This window comes from Apteryx rowi, unplaced genomic scaffold, assembly GCF_003343035.1.
Source record: "Apteryx rowi isolate R43461 unplaced genomic scaffold, aptRow1 scaffold_8, whole genome shotgun sequence".
Taxonomy (NCBI): Eukaryota; Metazoa; Chordata; class Aves; order Apterygiformes; family Apterygidae; genus Apteryx; species Apteryx rowi.
In genome coordinates this window covers 2,051,912-2,066,877 of record NW_020451093.1, presented here as the reverse complement: position 1 = coordinate 2,066,877, position 14,966 = coordinate 2,051,912, and the positions used below count along the sequence as shown (strand labels likewise).

General features: G+C 38.1%; 1 protein-coding gene across 5 annotated transcripts in view; it reads right to left on the bottom strand.

Annotated features, from left to right (window-relative positions):
- The window catches only part of MGAT5 (alpha-1,6-mannosylglycoprotein 6-beta-N-acetylglucosaminyltransferase), a 140,226-nt gene that overhangs the window by 68,946 nt on the left and 56,314 nt on the right, over window positions 1-14,966 (bottom strand). For all 5 annotated transcript variants that reach the window (XR_003257297.1, XM_026088927.1, XM_026088928.1 and 2 more), the window contains exons 3-4: window positions 14,438-14,605; window positions 394-470 (exon numbers count right to left, since the gene is read on the bottom strand). Coding sequence is in view for 4 of the 5 variants with exons in the window: in XM_026088927.1 (XP_025944712.1) it covers window positions 394-470; window positions 14,438-14,605 (245 nt within the window). In the remaining variant the exon portion in view is untranslated. The remainder of the gene's footprint in view (window positions 1-393; window positions 471-14,437; window positions 14,606-14,966) is intronic.

Below are 14,966 nucleotides of genomic sequence, written 5' to 3'. Positions count from 1 at the left end.
ACAGGGTTGGAGTGGGGTGCACACAGAGCCCCAGTCCTGGTGTGGGGGAACATCAAACGACTCATAATGGGTAAGAAAGGAGACCGCACTTTTTAAAAATGAGGAAAAAACCCCAAGTGTCTAGATAACGAGAGCAAAAGAATACTAAGGCATTTCTTCTATAATATGGCATTTTATACCTGTCTTATCAGGATGCAACTATGTTTCTCTGCAGCAGTTGTATTACAAAGGCTTGAGGTGGGGAGTGCTGCAGTGACACACACTCTTCAACACCCTCTTTTCTTCACCCAGTTGTTCTTATTTTACACCATTGTTTGACTAGTGACTTCTTGCAACACTTGCTCAATTTTTAACAGAATACACATAACGAGATTAAGAACAGACTATGCTTACCTTTATTTTCCCCTCACAGTGAGGAAAACCATCCATAGGAGGCAATTCACACTGTTCTTGGGCTCCATTTATGAGATCTAAAGAAAAAGAGGCCATAATTGAGTCTTGTCTTACAGTTCTGACAGATAGCCTAATGAATCCTTCCTTTTATTTTTGTGAATCCACATGCAGATTCCCTAGAGTCCTACTGTGTAATATATTACAACATTTAAAACTGTGCTTTTTTTTGACTACAGAAGAAAAAGGTTGTATAGCTTTCAACTCTGACTTGCAGTAGAAGTGCTGAATTATAAAAAGTGGTCTATGCAGACTGAAATAAAAATTAAGCTAACTCATGCTAAAAATAATACAAGGCAAAACACTCTCCTGATCTAAGTGTGCTTAAAACTACTAAATCACAACAATTAGTTTCTGATTGGCAAACATTTGTAAGATGTAAGTTGTTCTTAAATATGAACAGTAGATTTTCAAGTGTCATCATTTTATCAAATGCACATGACTAGCAACTTGGCACCAGGTATGTGACCTAATTAATAAACACTGTAATCTGATCTAAATTTAAAACTGAGTAACACTACATCACATCTCATGAGAAAAATTTCTTATAGTCTCTCAAGAATTTTTGTGATTCACATTATTTTTGCATATTTTGTTACGATTTTATCATGTCAGGTTTTTAAAATACATGAAGAGTATAAAATGGAACAAGAACCCTTCTAGTCCATGAGCCAAGCAAAAAAGGTTAGGAGCAGCTTTGGAGATCATTAGCACACCAATTCCAGGATGGGGGTTTCTTCTGAGAACCCTCCTCTAACACAAACCTTTAGGCAGGAAAATTGACTGATGTGGTGGAGAGATTCTTGTCACAAGCAGTAGAGGTTTTTAATTTAGGTAGTCCGTCCCAGAGCTATCTAAATTATACCTGCACTATTCTGGCTTTTCCCGTGGGCAAAAATCAAGATTATTAAAGCCAACCATGCATCAACTGAGGAGCATGTCACGCTATGGCATTTTTGCAGTTATAGTACAGAACTTTACCCAGGATTTCAGATCTCAGTAAAAAAAAGCTCCAGCATTAGGATAGAGTAGGAATACAAGATCAGTGGTTTGGAGTTAGAACATTTCATTATATACAAAACACTTTTCCTGATTTAGCTGAATATTTTCCATTCTTTTGCAAATAGCTTCTTTTAAAGATAAAATTTGAAATGTGAGACGCTGCAAAACAGAGCTGATGGGAAAGCAGTATGCCAGGAAGACGACACTGATTTGGCAGTCGCTGCATCAGCAGCAGTAATTTGACAAACTGAACTTTACTGCCAATGACAATAATGCTGAAGCACAGTAGTTTTTAAGATGACTTTGTAATTTGAAATCAGTAAACACCTTCAAAATATTCTCTCTTCCTATCCTTTTCCTGCTTTTCTATCCTCTCTTCCTATCAATTATTCCATGATAGATATTCTATCACTTACTAAGTTACAAACTCACGAGCCTGAATAGAAAGTACAGAGCTTTTCATAAAGCATGTCAAATTGGGATCTTCCTAAGATATCCTAAATTTATTAGGACAATATAAGAGATGCAGTAGGAGGCACGCTTCCTTTTAATTCAAAAATTGGTTCAGTGATGCAACTAGATCTTATAGATGACAAATCCCAAGTGAAAAAAAATCATGAAAATCTTATGTTGACCACTTACAACTTCTAGATAAAATGGCATCTCAAAAGAAAGACAAGGATCAACTTTTGACATCCTACTGAAAATAGGGTTGAACACACTGAATGTTTGGGTAATTATGTTCAACACAAAAGTCTTTCTATCAAATTCAGCTGCATTCGGACAAGTTACATTTGTCTTACTCAAAGTTTCCTTTTTTGTAGCTGCAAAATCTATAGACCATCTGACTAATGAATAATTTTCAGAAAGATAAAGGACCTTTAGATATTAAACTCTGGAAGAGAAGGGATTATTAATGGTATTCAGCATGAATTCCAAATACCTTTTGCTGTGCAACAGTGCTTTCTTAAGAAGTATCCTTCCTCAGCCGCTATCACCTCACTGCGCCAGCACTGCCATTCACTTGACTCTTAGATCACTGATATGATGTCAGTTAAAAATAGTCCTTGCTCAAAAGCAATACTTCAAACCAGAAGCAATTTGTTGATTGGCACTACTGAGGAAGCAAAGCAGAAGTGGGAATGGCAGTCCCCCCAGGGGCTACAGCTGCCGGAGGTGCCACTGGCACAGCCTACCATGGTCACTGAAGAAAACATAACACTCAACAGCCTTTTCTCTGTTTGCTCTGGGCTAAACAATCCTTCTCTGCAAGACAGTCATTCCTCCTTGGACCTGATGCTTAGTCCTTCAGTTCCTCATCTCTCAAAAACAGCAGAGTACTCAAAAGCTGCTGTTCTTCCCATCCTACTGATCGGAAGGTCTGGTTAACCCTGCATTACAAACTGCAGAGACAGAACATGAATGATCCATGAACGTCACCGTTTAAAAAAGAATAGTCTATCTCACACTGCTGTATGCTACTATATGATTGCTTTCCATTTCACAGAGGGTTAGTCAAGGAAAACTTCTCTTCTTGGGAAGTCCCTTGAAGCACAGGGTAGTACATAAACACACACTATAATTCTTTATTTTACAGCATAAGCTTTCAGTGTGCCAGGTTGATCACTTGTATCATATTGTATTTAAATTAAATTTTAAATTTAAATGGGTATGTTGAAGAACCAAAGAATGGAAGAAAGGAGAGGAACACAAGATATAGAGAATGGACTCATTTTTGGTACATACACAACTGTAGTCTAGATATTTGTTTGCTTTTGTCACATGTAAACATTTTCTGCACAGAGAGCATGTCTTCACAGACAGGCTGCGATCCGAACAGAGATGACAATGAAGGTTCCTTAGAGGTTATAGTACCCAAATCTCATTTGCAAACATTGCTACTGTTCTTTGTCCAAAAGGTGCTCCAGAGTTCCTGTAAAAGACTATTTGCAAGAATGAAGACTGCCTTTATCTAACCGTCGCATATTTTGTACCCGTCATATACTTCAACAGCTCAAATCAGCTTTGGCAATACTACCTGCAGATACTTTCCAAGCAGCACGCCAGCCCTCCCAGCTCCCTCTGCTCCTGCCCCAAGCCAACCAGCAGAAGGGCCGAGAGGCACGTACGTCAGCATGCGTCCCGGATCCGCAGGCTGCCGCTCTCCCTGGGGCCAGCTGCACCAAAGCTTTTCCACAGCAGCCCCCACTCCTGTTCCTCCACTGTGATGATTTACGTACATATAGCACACTGTACTACGGTGTCCCCAGGCTAATCTACACCTGTAGGACTCTAACATCCACAATTATCACCTCTAACCACGTAAAAACGCTTGAAGTATTAATGTCTCTACTAGAATTTCCAAGAACAGCTGGCATCATTCCCCCTCCTTGCCAGCAACAAATTACACTTCACTTCCACCTAAGCTAGGATTTATTTTCCTCAAGATTGAACACCTTTTCCCACCCTCCTTTACAGACTCAGATGAGGCTTAACTTACCTACCAGCTTCTCACTCAGTATCCAGTTCCCCTTACCACGGCTTGCCCAGACACCTATATCAAGTTTCACTTAGCTTCACTCACAACTCCTGATCATTTAAGGGTGTAGTGACAACAGTTCTATGAAGCTTAGATACAAACTGTCCCAGGAAGCGATTTACATAAAATACTATCCAGAGCAGAACAAAATGTAGCAATATATGCATACAGGATGGAATGAACGTGAAAGAAGAGGAGCAATAATATGGAAAAGCAGCTCAGCTCCATCTAGATGCTCCCCAGACAAGCTAGCTTTCCTTTTCTGCAAATAGGAAACTAGATAACATAATCAGACTGGAAATACATATATATCAAGGAAGGCTGTACAAAGCAACACAGTGCCAGCAGAAACGCACAGGTTTTGAACATACTAGTTTCTAAACATATACATGAGAATTAAATGTAAAAAGCTGAGTACACTTGTGAAAAATTTTTAAGGTTCAGGTCAACTATTACTTGCACTAAAGCAAAACCCTGTCATCGTTGCCATAGTCAAGTGCAAGTTGTAGGCTGAGAAACATTCCTTGTCAGCTTTTCTGCTCCTTACTGTCCACAATATGAAGAATCATATTTCGGCTCCTCTAGCTGCTCACTACACCCAGAGGATTTGCTGAAGCCTGTATAAGAGCTATTAGCCTGTGGCAACAGAAAGGCTCCTTTCCCCATCCCTGCCTAAGCTCGCAGTACTGAACTATGTAGCTCTGAGCAGGGGAGACATTCCTGTAAAATCTCTGAAGTCAAGGAAGCTGCCACCAACCTCTTTAAATACGAGGATTCATGTTAAAACATCCAGATAGCACTATTATGCTCTTACCAAATTCACTTTGGATAGTTCTTTCCTGAAGGGGAAAAATACATTATCAGGCCAGACATTAAAGTTACTTTTGTTGGAAAACAGTATTTGAAGAACTATTTAAAATTTTTTAATCCTTAATTAGGGTTTCTGTCATTTAAAATGCAAGTTGAGATCTCTTTTCCCAGCCAACACTTAGTACTTAAAGCCAAAAACTCTAAATATACAGTAACTGTCAAGTCAGTACAAAGCAACATTAGCTAACACACACACTTTCCTTTTTCTCTCTAAGCACTCTATGAGCTATGATATTATTTTCTATTCTACAGACACCTAAGTGTTTTTGAAGTTAGGCACAACTTATTTCATTTTGAATGCTGTTCTAATATGAATATGACCATATTATAAACCTAAGGGCACACAGAGTTCACAGATTATCCTGTGGAAGTAGAAAATACTGACAAAACTAACAAATTCCAGATTTTAAAAACCTTTTCAAATACAGTGCCGCATTTGTGAGGTCCTGGAACATTCAATATAAAAATGACTAAAATCAAATCCCCACGTTTAGAAAGCACTCATGCTTTGCAAGTCGCTGTAGCTGTTTAAAGATGTTACAGCTCTGCATCAGAGATCTTTAGAGCACAGCAGAGCAGGTGAAATTGAGGTTGTGAACAATCATCAGCTATTTCAGGGCAGTCTGGCACACCAGCATGAACGACCTGGCACGCAGGTTCCAGCTGAGCCACCTGACCTTGCGCTGGAGCAGATACACACACACAGCAACAAAGGAGAAGAACAAACACATTGGTTCAAGTCACGTGTCTTTGACAGCGCACTCCTAAACACCAGCTCCTGCAATTAAACTGAGTGTCAGGGGCTTTTTTGTTTGTTTGTTTTAGTGAAGCTTTATAAACCCCAGGAGAGAACTATATAGTCCAAAGCATAACCTGCGATTTTTTTTTTTTTGCTTGCTTCCAAGTTACTCATTAACAAAACAGTTAAATATTAGTAAGTGCTATATGCACATTTTACCCTTTGCTTTATGCACATCCTTCAGACGTGCTTCATGAGGGCTCAAGCATTCTGCTTCAACTCTTCCCCATCAGTTATGAAGCCTAGAAATAATCCACTACGACAGACAGTAAGCTAAATAATAGGTATAACTACAGACAAGAGATGCTCTTGCATAACTATTCAATAGTGATTGTTGTCCAATAGGTATTCAATTTGTCATAGAATTTTTAAAATAGCAGTATTGTTTAAAGCCACGACACTATGAAAATTGCACACTGTGACATCCATTAGCAGCCTATCCAGTCTGCCAAGGACCAACTCTTATTTCTTCAGAAAATGCAAACATCTTGCAAAGTTTAACATTACCTAAAAGGTTATACAATCTTGAATCTTGAGGCTAAGAAGAACAGATTTTTAGACCAGGGCAAAAAAATATATTAGAATACCTTGCAATGATGTACAGGACTGATAACAGTCCAATTCCAAGTGTTTCCTACGGACAGGTCTTCTAACATCAGGAGCCTCCTTAATGTTAATAGGACAGAGTAAACATATCTGACTGATCTATTTAACAGTTTTATCTCTATCTGTTCTTTTACTGGTTGTGACTGTTAAATAAAAGTTCTATTCTTACTTGAATTCATGGAACCCTTTCCTTGTTGTTTCTATTTCAGGACAGAAATCAGGTAACTAAGGTTAGACACAACATTCTAGTTAAGGTTGTTTTAGTTTCTATAAGGGCTCCTTTCCCTTCCCCCACTTATTAATACATTTGCAAATCAATTCACATTTTTCCTCTCCAGCAGGTAATATTTCTTTAAAGAGAGAATTTGCAGCATGAGCTGAAAGCACTATCAACATATTCAAAGAAATGAGCTGAAGGTTAAAAGATTTGAAATGCAGAGGACAAAATACTTTCTACTAATGTTTTAGAAATGTCAGTAGTGAAATATTAATATGATTTAGAGAAAATCAACTTTGCTGCTGCTAGCCCATCTTCACACCAGCTGTGCTGCTGTGTTCCATTAACACCGCTGAAATCAGTGCAATGTTAGGAGAATTCAAGTAGTAGTTAAGTGGTTAATCAAAATGCAGCCCAGGGGACCACTTACAGCCCCCTTCAGCACTGCAGTGGAAAAGATTCACATGCAGTCTACTGCACCGTCATTATGCTGTGCTGCAACAAGAGGCTTGAAAATACCCGATTCTCTCAGCTCCACGCTACTGCCTTTACAGGAGGCAAAGAGACAGCAAAATAGGAAAAGCTGCTTGGTATTACATATAGTGTGGAAAAAAATACCCTGGATAAGTAACAATAAATATAAGTCAAAGCAAAGCACTACCTTAAGAAAGTTTTAATCTGGGCTATCAGAATCAGCATGGTCCACGTTCTGCTATGTCTAGTACACAGTGATGTTTCTCCTAGGAAAATTTGTTTGTCTTTCAAGGCACGACCATAGAGAAGATTGCACATACTATTTTAACTGAATAAAAACCAACTGCAGTACTCCTAGGATAGGAGGACAGCCCTGGAAGTTCTAAATAATCTGCAATAGTTTCACTTTTTATCAAGTTCATCTCTGCAAGTACTGAAAGAATGAGGCAAACTATAGCTGAAGACTCTTTAACAAGTCCGTTACACATATAACAAAGCTCATGGGAAAGAGCCACAGAAACAAATCAGCTGATTGTGAAGCTATCCAAGTCTTTCTCTCCACCTAAAAGGTTTTAGTGTATCAGCTTAACCTCTGCAGGAAGTAGCAGACTGAAATACCACCAAGACAAAGGTCCTTCTTATCACAGTAACATTAAAATAAATGCCTGCTTGCTGCATTGCCAAAGCTGATTCGTCAACCTGCCTTGCTACATATCCACGACGGATGCCAAATACCAGACAAGAATCCAAGCCATCATCTCTTAGATGACAAGTAAATATCAAAGGCTGCATCATAATGAGTGACTTTTAAAGCTTGTCGTTTTTTTTCTTTTTTTTTCCTGCTCATTGTAGTTTAGATCTACTGGAAGGAAACAACACAAAAGCAATTTCAAAAAAAGCATATATTATTAATCATGTTAAAACCAAAGTTATTACAGGAAAAAGACAGCTCAACATCCAATACAGCAGAACAAGCTAACATGTAAAGTAGAAAAGCTATGGATGCTATGAATAGATATGCCCAAAATATTCCCCCTTTCTGAGGAGTACTAAATACAGCATCCTGATATTTAACCGTTCTTAGTCTTTGAAAAAAGGAGTTCTTCAAGTATCAAGAACATATGGGTGGGGGGGGGGAAATCACCTGACATGAACCTTGATTTGCTCACTTTTATGGGATCAAAGGTATGCAATTAAAATCTCCAAGTGACACTTTTCAAGGTAAAAGAACATTTTGTAAACAACCAATCTGGCACAGTTTTCAGTGCAACTTTACTATCTAAAAATGTTAGTTATGTTTATCAAAAATTTATTTTTTCATTCAAAAAGCACAGAAGTACAGTGATGACAATGGCTTCTGAATATCTTGGGCCTTGCTCTAAATCAACATTTTTATTAAGAAATGTTGTTTGGCAACTTGCATATTCATAATTTTAACAACACTATTGTTGCGTAGTGTGTTAAAGACAGAGGAATTGCAACAGTTTCCTTCAGTTTCATTAAATCAAGCTTCCCCATAGCTGCCTGAAGAACACGGCAACAGTGAGTGATTAAAAAAACAAACAAAAAACCTGCTTATCAAAAATCACATGAATCAAAGAGAAGGCAGATTCTTTGATTATTTTTGTGCAAGAGATTGTCCTATCTGATGAACTATGCTTAGTGCAATACTGCCCCACAAAAATCAGCATGGACCTCTTTTACAGTTATCTTAGAAAAACATAACTTTTAAAAGCCAAGCTGCCTCAATTAAGCTAATCTCATGCCTGTCACATGGAGCCAAAGATTCAGCTGCAACAGAAGCAGCACTGTAGACAAATTCTGCCTGAAAGTGCCATGGTTTCAAGTTTCCCAGATCCTGCCTAATCCTCCCCAAGACAGCAAGTTAAGATTTACCTCGTGTGTTACTACTAGTGGCAGTCGCTTGAAACTTCCTTTTTTAAAGGTTGGTGAAAATTCTTATGTGCAGGACACTCAAAGCTCAGATTAGTACTTTCTTGTGTATATTAGGGTGTATTATTTCTCACAAATCCAGAGAAAATGGCTACCAAACCTCTTAAGATCTTTTAAAATACAACTTGGACAAGTAAAAACAGAGGAAAGACTTTCAAACCACCTAGCTGAAGCTTTACAAGCATCTTTATTAACAATTCACGCTTTCATAAACCAAATGGAGGTTCTGAAAAAGCAGTTGAAGATATCATCAATATCACCACAACAGGGTTGTTCAAGGTTTTTGAGAAGGAAAGAAAGAGGAAAGTAAGTTTTATAATTTTACTCATGGCTTCTAAAACAAAAAAAAAAGAAAAAGAAAAGAGAATACCTGGTCAAGCTATACTCAAGCTATTCAAGGTGCTCCTTGGCTTTGATTCTTAACCCAACCTATGCAGTCTACTAGTTCACCTCATCCTTCAGCAGAAGTCCCATCCTCTACTTCATTGGGATTAGGATTAGAGATACTTGTTACACTAAGAACTCATGCTCTCTTATCCTTTCAGACTATCTAAAAGAAGAGAAGCTGCTCTTAGGCTTCTCAGTAAAAGATCCTGCAGAACTAAATTCAGAGGAAGAAACCAGGTGTAGCAACACATTGCAAATGTTAAACTTAAATACAATGACGATATGAATACGCATTACAGTCTGCATATAAATTGACAATGTTAGTTGTCTGAGTGCCTGATGAGGAAGAAACAGATTTCTGGTCTCGAAATGGAAAGTAAAAAATGAATCAATTAAAAGTTCCAGTTTACATAGTTCAAGGAGAGTTGAGTTACAGTCCTTGCTCAATCCTCAACATTTCCTCCTACCAACTGTTATCACCTTCTTATCATGAATGAGCTTAATCCAGATGGATTTTCTTCAGATCCCTTTATCTGCCAAAGGCTCTATATACCACTACAGAGTGATATATTCCTATACAGATATCACCAGTGCTGCCTCAGTTCTATACCATTCTTGACAGCCAGATGGCACAACTAAAAAAATGCCATTTTTCTCCATGCCTTGCCAAATAAGGAGCATAACTGATGAAGAGACCATTGGAAAATGATGAATAACTTTAGTCCAACACAGTCCCCAAACTTTACGTAACTGTTTAATAGTGAACATTTGTACTCCAGCCCAAAATATTATTCTAAAGTCTTGGTCAAAGAACACTATTTACTTATTCTAGGTAGACCTCAAATACCAGCATATCTTAGGTTGCAGTATGATAATGAAGAGGCTACTCTACTGAAGGGAAAAAAAAGGTCACAGGCCCTGTAACAAGTGATAAGTATCAAATATAAACTGCTCGTGCCGTTTAGGCTACTGTGGTCAAAGCACAGGCTAAAGGATTGATTAAAACTGGTTTGAAGAAGCCATAAACATTTTTATTAGGCTGTTACAAGAAGTAAATATAAATAGTCATGATAGCTATTGGCATCCCCCGAGTTTATTCAACTTATGGGTGTATTAATAATCCTAAAAGAAAGGTAGGTAAAATTTTCCAAATTGCCAAGACAGTTTGATCATTTCCCATGCCAGTGCCTCCTTTTCCCCTTCACTGAGAGGCTCTTCTAGAGAGAGTACTGTTCATTCCTTTGTGATATAATTTATAAAAGATTATTTTAGCACAGTAGTACAGGTTATAAAACCTCCCATCCAACACTCATCTGGATCTTCCCAAACTTTGTGGTCCATCTTACCTAACTGCTGTTGAACACCATCTTAAAAGAAAATCTTTGATAGTCAGGAACTTCCCTGGTGGGTTTTTATCTTCCTCATGAAACCTAATCTTTCTTCCACTGCTGCTTCATAAAGAAGACCTACAGAAGTTATTGATTAAGGTTTTGGATGACATTGGGTAATCCTCCAAATGACATTCTGACTGCAAACAGTGGCTGATGGTTTCGCAGCTCCTTTTAATAAAGGGCATTAGGTCTTTCCTCATGCCTAAGGTTCAGAGGAAATTCTTCATCTGCTTTCACATTGTTAAGACTGTAAAGGCTGTGTATCCTTTCATTAGCACTGTCATTGAGTTACAGGCAACTGCTGCCCACTAACAAACACAGAATAGGTCCGTTCCTTAGGGGGACATGAACTACTTTATTTGCCTAGGCAGCTGTAATGACCATTCTCAAAGTCTGGATACATATGTCCACAAAAGAATATGCAAACAGGACTGGACTGGTCACAAAAGAGAGGGTATTTTGAGTATCAACTGGGTATCAAAAAGTACATAGAAGATTTTTGCTGTTATTTTTCCTTTATTAAGGGAAAAGGATGATAGGTTCCATGTTGTGGTATCAAGGGAAAGTGGTAACTGAAAGTCATTTTAGCTTGTACGGAGTACATTAGAAGATGTGATCTTACAAGTTTATTACAAATAAGAACTTGCTTAGACTAACAGATATTTTACTATAAAAACGTATACTGGGCAAAACTTATATACCTCTAACCTTGGTTTATTGAGAAACGTCAGCATTTTTAAACATACTGAGCTGTTAATTTTTCACCACTTTTTCAGCAACTGCAATTGACAACCACTTCTCAAAATACACTCGCTGCATTGTTACCTGGATTACTTATGTAGTCGGATACGACCTCACATCTGGGCCATACTGAAATACAACGTATATATGACTTAGGAAACCATCCTTACATTCTAATACTATAAATGCTCCTTTTTCATAGTAGTATTTTAATTGTCTAGGAACAAAACACTCCATGTCTGCTCCGATGGCCAGTGTCCTTAATCTCACAGATGGGAATTTTGCAGTCCACGAGTTTTAGTCATGGACACATCAGCTGTGTTCATTAAGTCAGACAGAAACCACACAGACCATGACCTAGATTGAATTCACCAGCTTGACCTCTGGGATTAGTCCTGGATTCCTGCATTACTGTGACCCTCCACCTGTGACATACGGATACTGTTCTTAGGATTACTTTGAGTCCAGCAATGTACCTAATAAAATAAAAATCCCATTTGCAGAGAGGCTTTTGAAGGAGAAATGTTGACTCATCAGAATCATTTTGGTTTCTCTTAGATTGCAGATTAACAGTATCATTTTTTTTTAAATGAAAAGTGTTACTAATACTTAAAACACACAATGAAGAAAAACTCATGGCACATTCAAACTGACAAATCTAGCCTGCTATGATACCCAGTTTCAAATTAGAACAAAAATACGTTTTGCTCTTGAGCAAGGCATCTTCAGACGTCTCAATTACTCTAGCATAATAAAAAAAGGACACGGCTGAAACATTACAGACAAGACCAACACTACAGCTGCTACTGTAATCTCACAAGGTTTGCTTACCTAGCTTATTTTCTGAAAAACAGAGAGAATGTTTGTGTCATGATTTTACCTCTATAACTATATGGCTTCTAGAGTTTGCTACTGTCAGGAAAATGCCACAAAGACAGGAGCAGAAACAAGTTTTTCACTTCCACTTGGTCACTTCTGATGAGATGAATCTCCACCTTATTGCTTCAAATGGATGAACAGTAGGCATTTTAACTAACAAGTATGTGAGGATTAGCCTCAAGCTCTAATCTATACATTATTACTATCCCGCCTGGATATACCTGAACATTTACATCCCCCGAACAGAGACCTGGCAAACTCCAAGAAAACCGGCAAACTCCAAGAACAAACAAAATTCATTTACCCTAAGAACTGAAAAGAGATGTTTCCTGGCCAGGTTAAATTGTCTGAACAATGGCCCTCACCTATAAAGATAATATGCAAGTACATGAGTTTACTTTTTTGTCCCAGGGGATCTTGGATTTTGTCCCACGATTTTTTTTAATCAAGAGAAAAGCTAATTTTGACAACTGCTTCTTCCAACTGATCTGCAAATCTATTGAAATTACAGCATCAAGTCTCCTTTTTATCCAACTACAAAAGGAAAATATACGGGACTTTTTAATTTTAAAGCTAACCCAGAAACTGTAACAATACTATACTAGCTCACTTCCCATCTGCAACTAAGATTTCATATTGCATCCTTTGTGGATGTAATATGGCCCACTAGACTGCAAGTGCTATATATCTACAGTTACTCATTTCTAATCTGCTTTCAATCTAACTAAGGCCAGAAATATGATGAAAAAAAAAGTTACCGCAAGGTAAGCAGTATATATCACACAAGCATATCACTGTGGTACCTGCCTATGAGCACGTTTTTATTACGAGGTAAAAGAGGGACAAAGATCTCTCTTGGCAAGCAATAACACACTTCAGATTTCCTTATAGGGATAAATACAGTTACTACAGAGGGGCTGACATACATTAACTCAGTTATGCTGTAATCAGGTAATCACTTGCTTACCACACTCCCCGCTTCCTTTCATTGCATTAGTCTACCAAAGGTTGCATCTGCTTCTCTATTTTCATTTATCTATTAAAAACATAATGTCCTCAGAGATACTGATTTTGATAGGAAACTGAAGCATAAGCAAGACTTAGGAGTATGACTATAGTCCTATTTGCCAGCTTGGCCTAGCTATGCTGCTCTGCTCCCTTTTTGAAGGCTGCAAAGATCATCTGCAGGGCACAGGCAGATTTTCCTATGGGTCAGAGCAGTCAATATCTTTTCGACTCGGTGGCAGAGAAAGGGGCAGGGCAACAGACAAGGCAGTGTGAATGGCAAGATCTATTCAGAGCACAAAACATCAGGAATAATAAAGAACTGAGACATGGGAGTAAAGAGGCCAGCGAGGCATTCTGCCACCCCTAGGTTATAACTCTAATGCTTTGAGAAGCTGTAAGAGCAGCAAACAGCCGATTCACTGAAAACAAAATTAAACATGACAATTTCAAATGACATTTTAAAGAACACATCTGCTTAAGCTGAGGACACCAGGTGGATCATCTCTATGTATCAAATCGTAAGAGCTACTGGGCAGAATAGGAAGGAAATTTTTACATGATAATTATGGTTGTACTACTGATTAATAAGTGCTTTTTTGGGGCAGAGGAGGAAGGGACATTTTTACATCATAACTGGTAATATAATGACAATTAGTAAGTGTTTTCTTTTGGGTAACAATAAAAAAAATTGCATATGCAATCTGAGTATCTGCACAGAGTAGATTCCTACTGACCAAGTAATTAGGCTTAGAGAGACAATATCTGCCTAGTTTCACCTTTCTAATGTACAACCACTGAAAGTACGAAACATATACTAAAGTAGTAGATGTAGAAAGATGTAAAAATATCTAAAAAACGTGCAAGGTGGACTGTTCCCCTTTGGCAGAGAATGTTTTCTTCAGCATGTTCAAGTTGCCATAGTAGAAAGACTTCCTTTGAGCTTGTAAAAGACCAATGGACTTAGAATTGCTATTGATATAGGTTAGTCTTTCAATTTTGTTTTCAAAGACATTTCAGTCTTTGCAACTGAAAAACCATATTGTGGCTTGGAAAAGAGCATACATAGAGAGAAAACACAGATTAAACAGCCCATAAGTGTTCTAAACAATTGCCATACTCACCTGCTACATTAAGCTTTTCAGCTGCTCCTAGGCTGGGAGCAGGAGTGGTGGTATTGTGGGTAGAGTTTGCTCCTGTTCCATTAAGCACAAGATTTTCCACCTTTGATTCCAGCTTCCCAATGCGCTGCAAGATATTATCCAATAAGACAGCAAGTGTTTTCTTCAGATCTACAAATCAAAAGTTAAAATGCTTAATAATGCAACGGACACTGTCAGAGAGAATTACACAACAGATACAAGAACGAGACTGGAATACATACAAGCACTCTGTGCAAGACTTGGTCATTAACAGCTGTTTGCACAAACATTCCCTACATTGTTCAACCTCACATGCCAGCTCCTCTGGACATGGGACTGGTCTTCATACGTATTTTATAACACACATAGCAAACAGCAACTTTTATGTATCTTACATTCAAGTTGAAGAAACAAAAAACGCGTGCTTTGTAATTACTCAAGTAATCATACACTGCCTAAATAATAATGAATACATGTCCCTTATATGCACCTACCACCAGCAGTTTTGGGG